The sequence below is a fragment of the Xyrauchen texanus genome, chromosome 5 (assembly GCF_025860055.1).
Source record: "Xyrauchen texanus isolate HMW12.3.18 chromosome 5, RBS_HiC_50CHRs, whole genome shotgun sequence".
In the NCBI taxonomy this organism is placed as follows: Eukaryota; Metazoa; Chordata; class Actinopteri; order Cypriniformes; family Catostomidae; genus Xyrauchen; species Xyrauchen texanus.
The window spans coordinates 25,341,029-25,360,832 of NC_068280.1; the positions used below are offsets into that span (position 1 = coordinate 25,341,029).

Sequence of the window (19,804 nt, forward strand, 5' to 3'; positions counted from 1 at the left end):
ATAATAATAATAATTATTATTATTATTATATATATATAGTGTAAGGTAATGTGTGATGGTAAAATGTGTTAAATGTGTAATCCATTCTTCTGGACATTAAAAAAAGTTATTTATATAAACACAAGATACACAAATGATCTACTGAAATCAGTGTACTTACTGCCATCGATCGATTAATTATTTTCACATTTTAAAGAGTACATGAGGATATACGCTACTTGTGATAGGTCGGCAAAAAGTAAATGGTCGACATGTCTGGATGTTTAAATTGCGTCCCCTTTAAATATAGTTCACAAAACAAAGCATTAGGCTTGTTTGAGATGCGCCTTGCCTCGCCTGAAATGTAGGTGAGAGTAGGCGGCTGCAGTGAGGGGAGGAGTGAAAAAAGTGCAGGCAAGCCGGACACTTCCTGAATCTCGCTGTGTTGTGGACTGCAAACGTCAGCAATGGAAGAGATCGCGTTCGCGTTCTTTATCGCAGACGAAGTGGATGCAATTGAAATACCACTGTTTTTACACGAAGATGGTTATGATGAGGAGAATCACCGAAAGTGAACAGTGCTCATTACTTAAAATGCCTTACCTTGTTGCTGTTCTGCATTTCTCACTTGTTGCATTATATATGCTGCATATTTTTTATCTGTAAAAGGAATTTAAATCAATAAAATAAAATTAATTCCATCATCAAGCATCCAAATTTTTTTATTTTTTTTCCCCCTCACCATTCTTTATTGTCTCAGCAATTTCTTTGCTTACTGTTAATGTTATTGCTCCCTGGGAGTCTGATAGTGTTAATAACACATTCTCCATCTTGCTACAATTGTTAACTTTGTGGGTGCCTCTTATAATCAAAGCCATAATGAGAAACGTTGAGCATACAGATGCTGTTTACATTGTTATCCCTAATTATGGGTTAAACATTTCAGAGTGGGATATGGCACAGCTGATTAACCTAATGATGTGTATCCTACTTAAGGGATAGTTTACCCAAAGAAAAAAAAAAATATTTGGGTGAACTATCCCCTTTTTACATGAAAAATATTCTATATAAATATATTACACAATTGTTTGTCACCTTAATGTAAGTTTGAATTTCATGTTTAATGATTAGGAAAAGTGTGTACAGCAAATTATTATTCAAAAATAATATGAAACAAAAACACATTCTAAATTAAGAAATTAGCATGCATGTGTGGGTTTACTGCACTCCAGGAATAAGACATACCCAGATAAAGATATCAGATAAAAACACACAAACATGAGGCCTAATTGTAAAACTGTCACATTAGATGTATGTATGCATGTATTGATGGATTGACTAATTTATTTAATGGAATAATGTGGTACAAAAATGTCAATGTACAAAATTAACACAAGCATACAATACAATAAAGAGAAAATTACAACAAACAGGACTTAAAACCAAGAAAATAAAAATAAAAGGATAAATAAAGCACATGTACTAATTACTAATAAAGTACTATAGAAAAAGTAAATAGTATTAGGCTATAGGTAATGGACTTCTTAGAATTAAGGGAAAAAAATATCAGCTGACAATCGCAGCCAATGAGCATTAAGTTGTGTCGTCAGCAAGTCGTTTCCCATCATGCCTTTGATCAGCGCAGTCGGTGGAGAGCAACTGCGCGCGACTGCAGAATCCGACACGTGCGCCTTGCGCTCGCGAGTGTTTTTTGACATACGTCAGCATGACATCAGAGCAAGGCGGACTGCTCTCGGACACATTTCTAACCGGCATGCATTACGCGCTGATCACCGGTGATCGGTTCTGCGCAGATTTTGCTCATCTCAAACAAGCCTATTCTGAACAAACGTTGCCGCCTATTTCAACTACGTCAGAGCGTCCACGAGCGTCCTTGAGCGTCGAAGGCAGGGCAGCCAGAGCGAATTTTGACGCTCTCACCGCTTCTGGTGTTAACGTACGTTCACACCAGAAGCGGCGAGAGCGTCAAAATTTCTGCCCTGCCTTCGACGCTCAAGGACGCTCTGACGTAGTTGAAATAAGCGGCAACGTTTGTTCAGAATGCTTTGTTTTGTGAACTATATTTAAAGGGGCCGCAATTTAAACGTCCAGACATGTCGACCATTTACTTTTTGCCGACCGATCACAAGTAGCGTATATCCTCATGAACTCTTTAAAATGTGAAAATAAGAAATCGATCGATGGCAGAAAGTAATTAAAATTATAGTTGTTTGTTATCAAAATAAAATACATTTGTAATAATAACTGTGGTCTTGGTCATATATTACAGGGAAACCCGTCACGGCAATAATTCGTTTCTACATTTTATCTTCGGAACGAATGTTTGGTGGGAACCAAAGTTTACACGGTTGTGTTCTCGACTTCGCTAGAGCGGAGCACTTCTATATTCCAATTGGTTGCCGCCGAACCGCGTCACAGCTCATTACTTATGGCAAGCCCTTTTAACATTTAAAAGCAAAGTTTGACTATCCGGAATTAACATTGTAGATATCAACAACGTCTTTCTGACTAGTCGTAATTACATTTTGGATAGTTGGAATTGTCATTCAAGATATCTGTAACGTAACTGTGACCAGTCGAATCTACAGATAGAGATATCTGTAATTACATTTTGACTAGGCAGAATGAAAGTTACAGATATCTCAAATTTTAGATATCTCTAATCAAAATTCATTTCAAGATATCTATAAATTGATAATAGATATCTACAATTAAATTATGACTATCCCTAACTCCAGTTTGAGATATCTACAACGTTATTTTGACTAGTCATAATTCCAGTTACAGATATCTACAACATAATTTCGCCTAGTCAAAACTTAATTTAAGATATCTGAAAAGGAACATGTAGATATCTTGAATTGAGGTGAATTAAAGATATCTTGAACTGGAGTTTATGACTAGTCAGAATCAAATTGTAGATATCACAAACTGGAATTACAGATATCTACAACTCAGTTGCAGATATCCATAATTCACATAGTGGATATCTGCAACTGAATTGTAGATATCTGTAATGATAAACCCCATACAAATGAATGGCAAAAGTGACGTCATTTGTCCTAGGAAGAATGTCTTTGTGGATATCTGAAATGACAATTATGGATAGGAAGAATGTAGTTTCGGATATCTGAAATGTTCTTTTTGACTAGGCAAAACTGAATTACAGATATCTGCAACACCTATCCAATCTAGCTTTTAAATGTTAAAAGGGCTTGCCATACATTACTATAATGTTGACTGCTCTTGAACTTCCATCTGACGCCCACGCCGCCCAAGACTCGCCGTGCCGCTTCTCGCCGCAGAGAGACGCTGGCTGTCATTGAAAAAGAATGACTTCCGGTCGATTTGACGCTCTCGCCGCCTCTGGTGTGAACGTACGGTTAGGGTAGATAGCGAGTGGATGTTAAAAGTGAAGTAGAACACAGCCCTATTTCCAACTCCACCGCACACATCATTTTAATAATCATTTCTCAACGTAGGATTGGAGGGGAAGTGTCATATTAATTCATGAGTAAGCGATGCCTGATTTGACTTTCCAGTAACCGTGCGTTCACAGAGGCGGCGAGAGCGTCAAATCGACCGGAAGTCATTAATTTTCAATGACAGCCAGCGTCTCTCGGCGGCGAGAAGCGGCGCGGCGAGTCTGGTGTGGGCGTCAGATGAAAGTTCAAGTGCAGTCAACATTATGGTAATAAGCTGTGACGCGGTTCGGGAAGTGCTCCGCTCTAGCGAAGTGTAAACTTTGGTTCCCACCAAACATCAGTTCCGAAGATAAAATGGAGGGGAAACTAATTATTGCAGTGGCGGGTTTCCCAGTAATATCCCAGACAGCACGTTCAGTCTTACCAACGTTGGCAATTGGAGGGCACCAGCGGCAAAGGATCGGGAGGTATTTTCCCCCGTCACACCAAACAAACTTAGGTCGGTAAACCATCGGCGGGGTGAATCTGCAGCCACTCCATTCATGCACAACTTCGGAGATCGGCGGAGGAACCGTGAGGATCCATTTTGCCGATCCCGCTTCTTTTTTTCGCACAAATATGCCAGCTGCACCATCTACGCAACCGTTGGTCCACATCTATGGTCCACAAGCCGCACAAATTACGTGACCAGCAACATATTTCTGTTTCAAATACTGTGCATAGTTAACAGTGAGTGGTAGTTTCAGACATTATTTTATTAAAGTGCATTTGTCAGTGCCGCACTCGTACTGACTCTTATTCTGCCTGACAGAAAGAAAAGCTCGTACTGAAGGCGGAGCGGTTTGACCAATCAAGGGGCGTTTCAGCACCGCCCACGTGTGCAAATGAAACCCATAAACCGATTTGTAAACCACAAACGAAAAATGAAAAATCGAGCCAAAATCTCATTTTTTTGTTTTTTAAACTAAAGTAAAAAACGAATAAACGAGATGGTTTTCATTTCTCGTTATTCCATTCCAAACAGGAAATGAAATGATCAAAAAGTACACGGACCCCGGTGCTTGTGTATGTGTAAAATCCGTATGCCACAATTTATTTGATGATACCCAACAAACAGACGTTTCTAAACAAACTAAACCGTTTCAGAAAAAAAGATATAAAAATGTATGCAAAAAAAAAGAGAGAGTTCTGATAAAAAATAAATAAATTAAAAAAAAAAACCGATATGTTATTCACGTATTTTTTATGATAATTTTTTTTTAGGTTTAATATAATTTTTTTATAAATGAATCTTCAAGCGCGGTTCAAAATATATATTGCAATTTTTTAACTGGGCGTTTAGGTGGCTCGTGCACTTATGCGCGTGAGCTATGCTCGTGAGTGATCAAGTCTTCAGCGTCGTGATCAAGTGTCTACACAGCATCGCCTCAATACAATTAACGGACTCTGTGAGTATTTATCCTTTTCAAACACACAATTTTCAGGCCACTATGTGTTTATTTTGTTTTGTGTACTTATTTTTTTATTGAAAAATATAATTTTGTTATAAAAACGTCGAGTTTTCTGAGAAATGTTTTCGATAAACGGTTGACAGAAATTGGCGCCGGAGGATTAAGTTAACGTTATTAACTTACGTGTTTCTGGACTTGGTTAGTTGTTATTAACTAACTGTTGACTACGTTATTATTAACTGACTGTTAATATTTTCGTGTATTAAATATTTTCAGTGAGTTATTTTAGACAGTATTTTCGAGGGAAACTCGTTTTTCTTCAGTCAGAGGAGAGGTAAAACAGCCAGTTTAAACAAATAAAATTAACGGACTGACATTTTTTTCCACATAAAAATGACATCTGTCCTTTTATAATATTAACCCCTTACACTCAAGGCATTTTTAATGATTTTTTTCATAAGTGACATGCTTAAAATTAAAGCAGCTCTTTTGTTGTGCGTTTCTATGGTAACGTTAAAAGTAGACCTGTCAATCAAAGAGCTCAGTTTAGTACAAGCCGCAGCCACTAGACAGTCAGACAAAGAAGTGGTTATTTAGTAAAGTGATAGTAAGTGAAGTAAGTGGACTTTTTGGACACATGCCTATTCATAAAATAGAGCCTTTATTAACCTTTGTAATTGAAACAAAATAGAATAATTGTCTTTTCTGTTTTTTTCAGTGATCGATTTTCATCTGATTTTTGTAAGTGATCATTCTAGAAGTCATCCTACAGTTCTGATTTGCCATGTTCTTAACATACTGTTTTAGTCAATAAAGATAAATTGAGTGCACATTATTTCACAAAGGCATTTTCAATATATTTGACTCCTTTTCATGTTTCTTCTTTTTCTCAACAGGAGCTACATACACCCCAAAGGCTCTTTTCAGAGCCAAGGCCCATATTACACAGCGTCTTTGCCTTTGTACAGTAAGTATGTGTTTTAATTAACCTCAAAGACAACTGAAACGCTATTTTACCGTGAAATAAAATTAGTCATACCGTGAAACAGAATTTTGGTCATACCGCCCACCCCTACCCTGGTCGGTAACACTTTACGGTAAGGGTACATGAATTATCATGAATTCATGTATAAATTCATGCATGAATTGTGCATTAATTCATTCATTAATATCTCATGAATCATCATGGAACTAACACGAGTTCAACGGTTTTCATTCATGACTTCATGGATGAACAAGATCTTAATTAAAACATTAACTAAGATGAGTACATCATCATGAATTATGATTTATTACACTTGATTATTATGTTTTCTTTGTTCAAAGTTATGCCACCATTAATAGCACATTGTTCATCAGTGTTTCAAAGGACCTAGTCACCACTTTAGTTGAGGGGCTAATAGTAGATAGAGTAGATAATGCTTAGTTAATGATGACTACTGTATTTGAATGTCAACAGAATTTGTGTACTATAAGCTTTGATTGGTCAATTTTGGGGTCTGTCCAATACAGTACTCATTGTTAACTAAGCATATCTATCAATGACTTCATCATGTGTGTGGCCCCTCAACTAAAGTGGTGACTAGGTCCTTTTAAACACTGATGAACAATGTGCTATTAAAGGTGGCATAACTGTGAACAAAGAAAACATAATGATCATGCTTAATAAATGTTTTTGTGCCTTTTGTGGGGCTTAACAATAACACATAATAGTATACCCACAATATCGGATTTGGATCGGCCTCGTCTGATCGATACCCGATCCCGCAAAAATGGCAGTATCGGGTCGATACCGATCCTGAGTATCGGATCGGGACATCCCTAGTAATAATAACAGCCATTAAGCTCCTGGACAATTGACCGTTCCCAAAGATCCCCCTTGTTACTATCGCTATGTCCGACAAGCTACGCTGCTCTCACACACACCATGTTCTCACACAGTAAAAAATACATCGCTGACAGACAAAATTTGAAATTTGATCTTTTTTTCTTTTCAAACAATAAATACAGTTTTGTGGCTCTTTAATGTGTCGTGACAGATCGCTGTAGAGCATCAGTTAAAGCTGCTCGTGATCCGATCATCTCTTCCTTCTAGTTCATTTATAGCATCAAATAAACATGAATGAACATAAGAATGAATGTTGTTTTAACCACGGAAAGGCGCCAGTACATTCCGCTTTTCAAGTTCAAATCCTCCAATGTTAATCTGCTAACCCTGACTGCTTTGTCGGACAAAATGGCAGATGGCTAAGTATGATTGGTCAGATCACCTGTCAATCAAGCTCCTTGCTGAAGGGTCAATTGTTTCTCTATATGTTATCATTATAATAGTCCTAATTATGGTGTTCATAACAAAACCGGCATGAAGAAACTTGTTCAGCCTATTAAACTAAAATAAATATTTACTCACACATGTGCAAGTTAATGCAAGTCTGTTAGGTAAAAGGAAATTAGGCTACTATTTATGTTTTAAATAAAAATGATACATTTTGATGTCTTTGTAGAGGAGAGGAGAACGCTCATGCTGCTGGAGAAGAGCCACTTCACTGGCAGAGTCATAGCAGAGGTGAAGTTCGACACATTGACAATATGGCTGGTTTTCTTTTGAATCTGAGGGACCAGTGGTTACATATTAGATCACAGCTTGGTCTAATACATATTGATTGCAGGGTCAGTCAAATTGTCTATAAATTATCTGTTCCACAGGCAATGTTCAGCCCCACTCATAATCCAGATCCTGTTGAGTTTACAGCTCCAACTCAGGTACACAGTGACCATCATCACCCTAACATTTAATCTATAATTTGGTTCTTAGCTGAGGTTCACTTGGGACGCAGTCATGTAAAGTTTTTCTCAGGAACACAATATATGAGCAGATGGATCTAACTAGCCTACTACTCAAACATTACCTTACATACTGAAATCCACTGCTTCATCAATCCCTTATTTAATCAAAATGTATATCCCTGTTTGTTCCCTACATTTACTATGTGTGTCTGTTTCACAGCAATGTAATAATTCATGTTTGTTGAGATTCCCCGTTTGTGTCCTATGTCTTCTGTGATGCGCTCTCCCACGCACACTGCTGCCTAAGTAGTTTATGGTTACTGCTACGACCCTGAGGGTCATTTCTGTGTATTTTTTGGGTTTCTGTTCCCTTGGCGTGTGTCTTATAGGCCGATTGGTGCAGCTGATTGTTGTGGTGATCCAATTGGACATAACGACAGTCTGCCCCTTTAAAAGTCGCTGCTGACGTCATTCAAGAGCTTTGCTCTTGCTCGTTTTGGGGATCGCTTTTCATTGTCATCAAGCTTTTGATCCTGCGAAAAAAAACTGATTGATGCACAACAAGCTGCCTTTATTTGCCAAAGTGAATGACATTGAAACCTGTGATCTCGTGCATTGTTATTTGGTTAGAGATGGTGTTCCAATGTGTAAATGCCCACTGGGCAGTGGACTTTCTGATGAACGTGTCTTGCAGGTGGTAGTGCCATCGTCACTGCGCAAAATGGTGTAGACAACCGCCCATAATGATGCAGGTCATGTGGGAGTTAAAAGACGCATCACAAAATTGACCATTCGCAGGCCCCTCCCACAAAACGGCCATTGTCCAATCACACATCATAGCAACCGTTACTGTGTGAGCAGGTCTGTCAAACATTGACTCCAAGCAAGATGGTGAAGCGGTGCGCCCACGGCGTTTGTAAATCGGACACTAGATACCCTGAGAGATTGTCTGGAGGAGTTGTGTTCTTTCCATTTCCAAAGCCGAAAACACAACGTGAGCGGTGCCTACAATGGATAAAACAGTGTGGACAGCCCCACTCCCAGTTAAATGTGTAGAACATGGTTAACTCGCGTGCAGCGTGCGTGAGACTGAGACACTGAGATTAACGTTAGTCAAAGAAAAATTACGTTTTCTAAAGGGTTGTTGTTAACATGATATTCTCGGGGGAAAATGAGCAGCAGTCACTAGCAGTGCAGCACACGTAGGCTAACGTTACAGTTTAGAGGAGTGCACGTCACGAATGGGGAAAGCATGAAGCTTACTTGACAACATCAGTTCATATATCAATATTGTAAGGAATAGAAATAACCTTAAATAATGTATGGTTATCTGCATCTTTCCGTCTCTTATGTATAGTTACTTTTTAAACACCTAAAATCGCGATTCAGCATGACACGCAAGCGGTTGCCGTGGTAATGAACAACCTGCTTGTTAAAGCTTAATGTATCTGAGGCAAAATGACTAAATATGCAGCGTAGTTATATATTTCTAACTCCAAACATTAGCCACTGAACCAGGTTACAAAATCTTCTTCAAGGCTGAAATTTGGTCTCTGCATTTATCCCATCCATGATTAGTGAAACACAGAGCACACAGTGAACACTTACTCAAGGGCACTTCAGCCATGGATGTGGGCATGGGAGAGCAGTGCTTCAAAGACAATGTAATACAGCAGGTTGTGAAATGGGATTAGTCAAATTTGTCTTTTACTTCACAGATAACTAAACTGTCATTGTCTGGTGGCAAGAATTTAAAGGAAACTGTTTGGAGAGTCTGCACTAAAATATTTGAACAGAATCTTTCAACTCAGCTGAACTGGTGCGGTAGGGGTCAGAAGACAGGCCTTAAATCACGGCCTATTCATCAGGTACTCCTGAGTAAGTCCTACAATGTGTTGAAGCAACATTCTGTCACTATTCAACCCATATATAAATATATATAAATATTTAAAACAACTGATATAAATACAGACACCACCTGTATTTATATCAGTTGTTTTCGATATTTATATACTAATTTCACAGTATTCTCAACCAAATGTCTTTTAAGGTTTTTTTTTTTTTTTTGTTATAAAATGCTCTAACTTTTCTTAATTGTCTTTATAGAAACAATCAAATGAAGATATAGACTTTTGTGCTACTGTCTTATTTTTTCCCCCTGTTGCTTTTTTTTATTTTTTTGTTTAGGTGCTGTGTTAAGAAATCCTGCCCAACAAAATTCCACTGAGGCAGATGTAGAGATGGCTGTAAGAAACTGGCTGCGGCTGAGCAGGGACAGGAATGGGGGCGGCAAAGGCGGGCGAGCAAGCATTTTAAAGTGAAAAAATTGATTGGGCTGATTTTTCTTGATTAACTATTTTGGAGGGATTTCTTTTCTTTTCTTTTTTTCTTATGTACTTTTCTGTGTGATTTGTTGAGTGTTAAAATAAATGATACTGCTTTTGCAAAAACAAATTAAAAAATAAATTTTCAAGGTCCTCTTCCGGTGCCCTCCTATTTTGTTATTTCTCCCAGAAAACTCCTGTAGCCTAATTTGCATGACCATCAAACTTAATTTTAATATCACTGATCCATAAATTTTTTCTGTTAGACTGACATTTCCCAGGTAGTCAGATTGTGTGTGAAATAGGCTACCCTACACATAAACAATCACTTTCAATTTAACTTTCACTTCAATTTCATTTCGATTTACTTTCAATTTACAAATTGTTAGGGAAGAAATATTATGATTAACACATCACATAAACTGTTATTGAGTGTTGATAGACAATAGGAAACTTGTGTCCTTGGAACAATCTGACAGCAGTTAACGTTAGCTTAAACAAATAAATAAAACATAACGGTGGGAACCTACTAGAGCGGCGAAAGCATTCAGACGCCTCGTTCCCTTTGACTTAACACTGGAACAGCTGATTTTCAAGCATGCTGTGTCATTTCCAGCGATGCAGCCGAAAATCAGTTGTTCCGGTGTTAAGTCAAAAGGAGCGAGGCGTCTGAATGCTTTTCTCGCTCTAGTGGGATCACGCCGAATAGGTCATAATAATTATATCGGGTTTACGTTGGCTCACGGTCGGCGATCATGTCGGGTTTACGTTGGCTCACGGTCGGCGATCATTCTAATGCCACCGTCTTCCCGACATCTTGCCGATTAGCTACCGATCTCCATAAGACATCTTACCGAGGCACTTTATGTCGGGCAGGCACACGCGCCCCAACGTCGGCACGATCTAATTTGTTGTCTGGGATATGATCTGTCCCTGTTTGCTTACAGGGATATAAAACAACCAAGACCAGTTATTATTACAAATGTATTTTATTTTGATAACAAACAACTATAATTTTTATTACTTTCTGCCATCGATCGATTTCTTATTTTCACATTTTAAAGAGTTCATGAGGATATACGCTACTTGTGATAGGTCGGCAAAAAGTAAATGGTCGACATGTCTGGATGTTTAAATTGCGTCCCCTTTAAATATAGTTCACAAAACAAAGCATTCTGAACAAACGTTGCCGCCTATTTCAACTACGTCAGAGCGTCCTCGAGCGTTGAAGGCAGGGCAGCCAGAGCGAATTTTGACGCTCGCCGCTTCTGGTGTGAACGCACGGTAATAGATTTATGAGGACAGCGATACCTGATTGGTCGGAAAAACTATAACCCAACTCTAACCAATCAAGTTGCGCTGTCCTCATAAATATTAATAAATGCATTTTAGAAATCCGTCCCTGGCACGCTTTTCAGTATGCAGCCATCTTGTACCCACTGCAAACAGCCGAGAGAGAAACCTGTGTCACTGGACTGTTTGGTGATGTTCGTGAGTTGACAGCGATGGAACTTTACCCGCAGTAGACCGATAACGATGAACTTTCGATGTGATGAAGCTGAAAAGAAACAGACCATGCCGGCACACGAAGGGCATTAGACTATAATCAAGTGACAAAACTACACATGCCATCAATCCAAATCAGATGAAACTCTAAACAAATCTGATATTTTGCGTTAAGATCGTCATCGTATACGCTTTATCGCAATATTTTAGCCACCAACTGGATTCTGTACACATGTTTTGTGTCAAAACAGCCATATATCTAGTAAGATGAAAATGAGGCTGCTCATGGCATTACTTACGAATGCAAAATTGCTGAATTCTGGCTTCAAAATCAGGCATGGAATTCACATTGCAGTTACAAAAACGTCATTGGTGTCTTGTCGCAATGTGTGCACACAGACGGAAAGGAAGTGGGTCAAACCAGTGGGCTATGACACCGGTATCAAGACGTACAATAGTCTTACCAAACAGAAAGAACCTTTGGTTTTGGCACAAGAACGAATTGCCACCTGGTAGGCACACAGTGCCCCTCATGTTGTATGCAGTTTTCTATGTATTACAGTTTTATCTAATACATGTTCTCTTTTAACTTCTAGGTATAGCTGTGGACCCACCGTTTATGATCATGCCCATCTCGGCCACGCGTGGTAAGTTCCTCTGCTTGCAAACCAGGTGTAGAACGTTAACAGAAGAATTGTTTTAGGTTGTTTGCACATCTGTCAGTAATAATTTACAGTAATTTATTTTCATCATTACATGTAGCACATATGTCAGATTTGACATTCTGCAAAGGATTTTATCCAGACTCTTTGGAATTAATGTCATCCATGTCATGGTCATCACTGACATTGATGATAAAATCATACAGAGAAGCCTTGAGGTAAGTGTCAACTCGCCATATGCTCTGCACCACAAATTACTGATATATGAACATAACAATGGCAGTATTATTATATACAAGCTTGAGCTAATGTAGATTAATGGTTTTGTGAAAATATTTAGATTTATGTTTGAAAGTTGTTTTGGTTTAATATCTTTTTCAGGAAAATATCTCGCCCACCATTCTTGCAAGAATGTATGAGGAGGACTTCAAGAGGGACATGCAGGCACTGCGGGTAAATCAGAGATACAAAATTAATAATTTAAGACCTAATTTAAACTGATGTTTGTCTAGGGTATGAATGCATATTTTATTAGTTTTGTATTCATTTGTTTTCCAGGTTCTTCCTCCAGCTGTATACATGAGGGTGACTGAAAACATATCTCACATCATAGCTTTCACAGAGCGCATTATTGGAAATGGACATGCCTATGTTACAAGTCAAGGTATTTCTCTCTATTTCATATAAGATTTAAAGGTGCTATATGTAATATTTTTTTATCATACTAAATCATAAAATGACCATAATACATCAATAGAGAATTAGGAAAAATGCTAAGTTGAAATACTGGCTTCTCCGATAACAATGCTACAGCCAGTATATTCTACTTTGAAGTTTCCATTCTGGGCTGGAATTTCTGTTTATGCCTGTGTGATACTGCCCACTCACCAATAGTGTTTCGACACCGCTGTGCAGGCCCGCCGTCAGGCCCAGGGGGGCCCATGTAAAGGTCTATGGTTGACCCTTAATGGGATCAAGTACTACAATTTACTTACTGCCTTATATCAGTTATGTTTATGCTTTCTGTCACATTCATAAATGTAGCAAACCAAAAATCAAAAAAGATTTAAAACCTCGTCCAACTGTTCTTTTGCCTAAGTGCAGCGCAACAGCAGGCCAATGCGTTTTATAATACTAATAATATGTTTTATTTATAAAACATTATGCATGGCTTTTGGTGTTCAGGAAATTGGCATTGACAATATGCATGCAAGAAACTGACAGTGAAACTGTGGCAGAAATTGTCAGTATTAGAAATAATGCCAATAAATAAACTGCACATGAATAATATATTTTCAGTAGGTATTGTAGAATTGAACCAAATTACTGAATGCATGCAAATGCATATTTGAAGTGTTAACCTGGGCAATAATCATTACAAATGATTACAATTTAATAAATAATAAAATAACAAAATATATTGTTATAATCATTTGACTATTGTACATGTTTCTTTTTCTTTTTTTACCTTGTCTGATTAAGAAAGTGTCCTGATGTTCAAGATCTAAAGTTAAAGGATTAAAGTTGAAGAAATCCTAAATAAAGCTCAAGAATTGGTTATAACCGAAATATTGATCTGTGTGTTTATCAGAAATAGCCTATTTTATAACCAAATATTGAACTGCTTTTAATATTTTCAATGCACTTAAGTACCGTGAAACCGTAATACCATGGTCATTTTTTTGATGGTTATCATACGTTACACCCCTATTACGCCCGTTTCACACATACTCCGTGTGCAGTGCGCATACGGTACAGGAGCAGCATGCGCTATAGTGCTTTCACATATGCTGCGTTTGCAGTGCGCTGCTGATCCGCAGTTTCTGTGTGCCACAAAATCAAAAATGTGTAAGGAATTTTGATTTTAATTTGCGCTGCCACTTTAATTCAGTGCGGTGCAGCACAGCAAAAATAGACTCTGTACGAAAAAAAATACGCACCGCATACGCACTGCAAACGGAGTATGTGTGAAACGGGCGTTAGGCAGCAAAGACGGTGACAGGTCCACCTGCACTTGACCCACGTGTGCGCAGTTTGATTGACATCAAACGCAGCCCCTTAATGACAGTCTTCCCTGCTTTCTTCACAGCAATTGGATTTATTTCCAGTGAGATATTGAGTTTATATAGTGAATTTGCTGTTGTAAACATTACTGTTGCTACTGTAGAAAAAAATAATAATATATTATTATTTTTTAAAAATATTTTTAGCAATTATTTAGTAAAGAAATTAATACAAATAATTAAACGAGTTTGCAGGCAAACAACACTGCGTGCTGCAGCCATGGAAGCCAGCAAACTAACTGGATCAGAGATAACAGATTCCACCTGATCTAAAAAGCCTTGCCATCCATCTAAAAACCACCATGACCAGAGGCGTAGTATAACAAGGATAAATATAGCTGCAAGCAGCAATGCGGGTTCCTCCTCAAAATGGCAAATCATTTAAAATTGATCAGGAGAGGGTTGGGGTTAAACCCTCTCAATGGATGAATCTAAAAAACACGTATTTCTGTCTGAATCCTAAACTAAACATTTTCAGTGTACAGGAAAATCCATAATGGCAGAAGTATGGATCCTTGAGGCTTTTTTGTTCCCAATGAGAAATGAGGCATGTACACCAAGTTTCAAAAGAATTGATTAAATGGCGTGGAAATGGTATCACTTTGAAAATATTTTTTGGGGCGTGGCCTGTAGCACCACCTATGGGCGAATGTGGGTCATTCTTGGTTTGTGGGTTCCTGTTGGCATGTAGTATCAATGTACCAAATTAGAACATTTTTGACCAGAAAATGGGAATTTCAGCATGGCCTGTAGCACCCCCTAGGGGTGAATGTTGGCCATTCTTGGTTTGAGGGTTCCTGTTGACCTGTAGTATCAATGTAACAAATTAGAACGTTGTTGACCAGAAAATGAAATTTTGGGAGTGGCCTGTAGCGCCCCTAAGGGCTGAATGTGGGCCATACTTGGTATGTGGGTTCCTGTTGGCCTGTAGTATCAAAGTACCAAATTAGAAAAAATTTTACCAGAAAATGGGAATTTTGGCTTGTCCTGTAGTGCTCCCTAGTGGCGTAATGTCGCTCATTCTTGGTTTGTGGATTCCTGTTGGCCTGCACTATTAATGTACCAAATTAGAACATTTTTGACCAGAAAATGGGAATTTTGGCTTGTCCTGTAGTGCCCACTAGTGGCGAATGTCGGTCATTCTTGGTTTGAGGGTTCCTGTTGACCTGTAGTATCAATGTACCAAATTGGAACGTTTTTGACCAGAAAACTAAATTTTGGGAGTGGCCTGTAGCGCCCCCTAAGGGCGAATGTGGGCCATACTTGGTATGTGGGTTCCTGTTGGCCTGTAGTATCAAAGTACCAAATTAGAAAATTTTTGACCAGAAAATGGGAATTTTGGCTTGTCCTGTAGTGCCCCCTAGTGGCGTATGTCGGTCATTCTTGGTTTGTGGATTCCTGTTGGCCTGTAGTATCAAAGTACCAAATTAGAACATTTTTGACCAGAAAATGGGAATTTTGGCATGGCCATTCTTTGTGCAGTACTTCAGAGTGATGTCATCTTTAAGCATTGTAGGAGCCTAAATGCAGTTAATTGATAAATAATTTAATTTATGCGTTATTCAGTAATTTGCATGATTTTATGTGGAGAAAATATTTACAGTTCGATGCAGTTAATATTTACAGTAATGAGTTAATTGTGTTATTCTCTAAAATGTGTGTGGATAATTTAGAGTGTATTTATATTACTTTGGTTGTATTTTAGGAATACTCTCACGAGAGTTAGTGACGAGAGTTAGTGAGGAGATTTAGTGAAATTATCTGTGTGAACAGTCAGGCAAGCAGAGAGTGGAGCCACACAGTTTTTTGACCTTTACATTACTTTACCTTTCTCTACTTTTGTGTTGTTAATAATCATTTTTATTTTTCGTAATATTACTGTGCTGCTATTTTTGTTAATAACCAAGTAAACTGATATATTTTTTACGAGTTGTCCTGTGGATTTATTCAAGTGGATGTGGACGAAGGGAGTGGATAAAGCATCAAGCTAAGGCTTCATTCAGTGGAAACCTACATTTTAGTCAAAAAACTAGCTCTGCACGGATTATTGGACTTTGGAACTGCCTGAGGAGATAAAAGACGGAAGGAGGAAACTTTCACGGGGAAAGCGGCAAGACGTATCTTTCCTTGCTCTGCTGTGGATCGTTAATCGAAACAGAGAGGACTGTGTTCGCGGGCGCGCGCGCCGCGGGGATAGAGAGAAATAAATAAATAAAAGGACGCCGTGCGGCTGAACGACGAGGTGGAACGCGGTGTGTGTGTGTTAAGCTCACCCTACGGTTTTTGATATTTGCACTAATAAAGTGTGTAAACATTCGCTCGTTATGGATGAACAAGACCGTGAAAAACGGACGGTAAAAATGACTGAGAAAGCTGTGGAAGAACACAAGTCCAGACAACTTCATGCACGCAGGTATAAGCTATCCCAGCTAACGAGCATGATAAAGCAAATTGAGCAATTAATGGAAGATGATGCAAATGCTGACATCGTTAAAAATAAATTGCGTGTGGACTTCAGTGGTTTGCAACAAGAATTGGCCGACTTAAATTCAGTTTTGAGAAGATTTATGTCTGATGAAGAATTCTTGGATGATCAAAGGAATTGGTTTGATCTTAAAAATAAGTCAATAAATGATTTCTTCTGGAAATGTGAGGAATGGATGAAAGAGGTCATGAAACGCTCTGAGCAGGCTGAAGAGTGTGATAAACGCCGTAATGCCCACAGATAGTAGGTCTACATCATCAAAAACCACCATGAAACGCTCAAGTAGAACCAGTTCACAATGTGGAAGTGTGTCATCATCATCTTCAGTCAGAATAAAGGCAGAAATGGAGCGTGCTTCATTAAAGGCAAAGGCGGCAGCTTTAAGAGAGAAGTTAGCCATAGAAAAGGAAGAAGCAGATTGGCATGCAGAAAAAAGATGCAGAGAAGCTCAGCTGCAAGCAGAAGAAAAGCGGCAGAGGCGGAGTTTGATGCTGAGCAAAAGAGAATAGAAGCCGCAATAAAGGCTAGAAAGGAGATGCATGCAATGCAGACTGCTCTTCGTGAGTCAGATGCAAAAATGGAAGTTTTGCAAAAATATGAATGCACACAAACAGCCGAGAGCAATATAGAAACTAATGAACAGATCGCTGAAACAAAGGTGAACATCACCTATCAACCACCAACCCAGCACACCTCGCCTACGCCCAAGCTTGAAAACAAGGTTCAGCTAGCAAGGCCACAAGTAGCCCCGCCTGCATCGAACATGGATCTTAACAATGGACCAGTGCTTGATAGTTTATGCAAGGCTATCTCTCAGCAAGTTGACGTCACTGAGTACCTCGTGAAGAATCACAAAGCCACCTTACTCCCTGAGCTCACCATTCTAACATTCAAGGGTGACCCGCTTGAGTATAAATCCTTTATTAGATCTATTGAACATGGAGTTGAAGGCCGCACTGGTGACAGTCGTGATCGCCTACAGTTTTTGTTGCAGTACACAAGTGGACAACCACATGAGTTGGTAAAAAGCTGCATTCACATGGAACCCTCAGCAGGTTATGCTAAAGCGAAGGAAATGCTGAAGGAGTTTTTTGGTGATGACTACAAGATAGCAGAAGCTTACATAAAGGAGGCTTTGGATTGGCAGACAATTAGGCCAGAAGATGGCGTTGCACTGCAGTCTTTCACACTGTTTCTTACAGGCTGCTGCAACACAATGACTGATATAAACTACATGGAAGACTTGGACAACACAGCTAACATAAAGGCACTGGCTAACAAGCTGCCATACAAACTCAAAGAGGCTTGGAGAAAATCTGCATGCGACCTACAAGAAAAAACAAAGAAAAGGGTGAAGTTCAAGGATTTTGTCGAATTTGTCAACAAGCAAGTCAGATATATACTAAACCCACTCTATGGAAACATACAAGAAACCACCACCAGGCCAAAACAACCAGTACAACAGAAACCAAACCTACAATACGCAGAGACATTCAGACCAAAGAAAGTATTCACAGCAGCCATTGTCTCCTCCCAGACTGAAAACATTTTCAAGACTGAAAATGACAAACAACCAACGCCAAAAACACAAAATGTCACAGTGGATGCAAACAGCAAGCCTTGTGTTTATTGCAAGGGAGAGCAACACAGTTTAACAGTCTGCAGAAAACTCAAGTGCAAGCCGCACAATGAAAAGATTGACTTCCTGCGAAGCAAAGGTCTGTGTTTTGCATGCTTGAAACATGGTCACATGAGCATCAGTTGTAAAGATAAAGCTCAATGTCATGAATGTTCTCGACTGCATCCCACACTGCTGCACATGAACACTAAAGGCTCGCGAGAAGAGACAACAAGCGAGCGTTGTGGACAGCAATCTGTTTCAAGTGCTGTTGTACACATGAAGGAAACTTATGCTGTCACCGGGGCCGGTAAGGAAAACTGTGTTCTTTCGATCATTCCAGTGTGTGTCAAGGCACAAAAGGGAACCAAGGCAGTGACAACGTACGCATTTTTGGATCCAGGTAGCTCAGCTACTTTTGCTACGGAGTCATTAATAAACCAACTGAGTATGAACGGACGCAATACAAGCATCTTGTTGCAAACAATGGGGAATGAATCTATTGTTAACACTTGCATTGTGAATGGACTGGAAATCAGTAGCTTGGATGGCAACCACTTTATTGAACTTTCAGAGGTGTTTTCACAGAAAAACATACCTGTAACCAAAGACAATATTCCCCGTCAAGAGGATGTTGACAGTTGGCCTCATTTAAAGGAGGTGAAACTCCCCACTATCCAAGCAGAGGTTGGATTACTCATAGGAGCAAATGTTCCCAAGGCGATGGAGCCACTGCAGGTGGTTAACAGCGTGGATGACGGCCCATACGCCGTGAGAACGATATTAGGATGGACTGTAAATGGGCCACTCAGAGGTGGAAGCGATATGAGGGAGACAAACACATTGACAGGAGTCACCACCAATCGTATTTCAGTAGCCAAGCTAGAAGAGCTCTGGCAACTGCAGTTCAAGCAGGACTTTCCTGATGCTGGACAAAATGAAGACATTGAAATGTCCAAAGATGATCACCAGTTTATTGACATGGTGTCTCGGTCCTCAAAACTTGTGGATGGTCATTACAGTGTTTGCCTGCCGGTGAAGAACAAGTCATTGTATATGCCAAACAACAGATCAGTTGCAGAGCAACGTGCGCTGAACCTACGGAAAAGATTCTCCAGAGATGTTAAGTTTCACGCAGAATACGTTGCATTTATGGATGACATTCTCAAGAAAGGCTATGCAGTGAAGCTGGATATCGTTTTACGTCAGCCAAATGAGGGACGAAAATGGTATTTACCTCATCACGGAGTTAGACATCCAGTTAAGCAAAAACTGCGTGTCGTTTTTGATTGTGGAGCGAGTTTTCAAGGAACATCGCTCAACCAACAGCTCCTGCAGGGACCGGACCTAACAAGCTCGCTGGTAGGGGTCCTCTTAAGGTTCAGACAAGAGACCGTGGCGGTCATGGCTGACGTGGAGGCTATGTTCCACCAGATCAGAGTCAGCAATGAAGACACTGATCTCTTCAGGTTTCTTTGGTGGC

The 19,804-nt window shown here is 39.3% G+C and overlaps 1 protein-coding gene across 1 annotated transcript; it reads left to right on the top strand.

Moving 5' to 3' along the window:
- The first annotated feature begins 3,356 nt into the window (after positions 1-3,356).
- On the top strand, positions 3,357-16,947 carry LOC127643515 (cysteine--tRNA ligase-like). The gene is made up of 6 exons (XM_052126313.1): positions 3,357-3,892; positions 12,090-12,140; positions 12,256-12,373; positions 12,537-12,608; positions 12,714-12,819; positions 16,523-16,947. The coding sequence occupies exons 1-6, from the start codon at positions 3,780-3,782 to the stop codon at positions 16,945-16,947; spliced, it is 885 nt and encodes a 294-aa protein (XP_051982273.1). The 5' UTR covers positions 3,357-3,779.
- The last annotated feature ends 2,857 nt before the right edge of the window (positions 16,948-19,804 follow it).

Bases quoted from the DNA above. Each gene is read 5' to 3' on its own strand.
- LOC127643515 (XM_052126313.1), top strand. From the start codon at position 3,780: ATGGAGGGGAAACTAATTATTGCAGTGGCGGGTTTCCCAGTAATATCC. The intron at 3,893-12,089 runs GTATTTTCCCCC...TTTAACTTCTAG, and splicing joins CAGCGGCAAAGGATCGGGAG to GTATAGCTGTGGACCCACCG. The intron at 12,609-12,713 runs GTAAATCAGAGA...TTTGTTTTCCAG, and splicing joins GGGACATGCAGGCACTGCGG to GTTCTTCCTCCAGCTGTATA.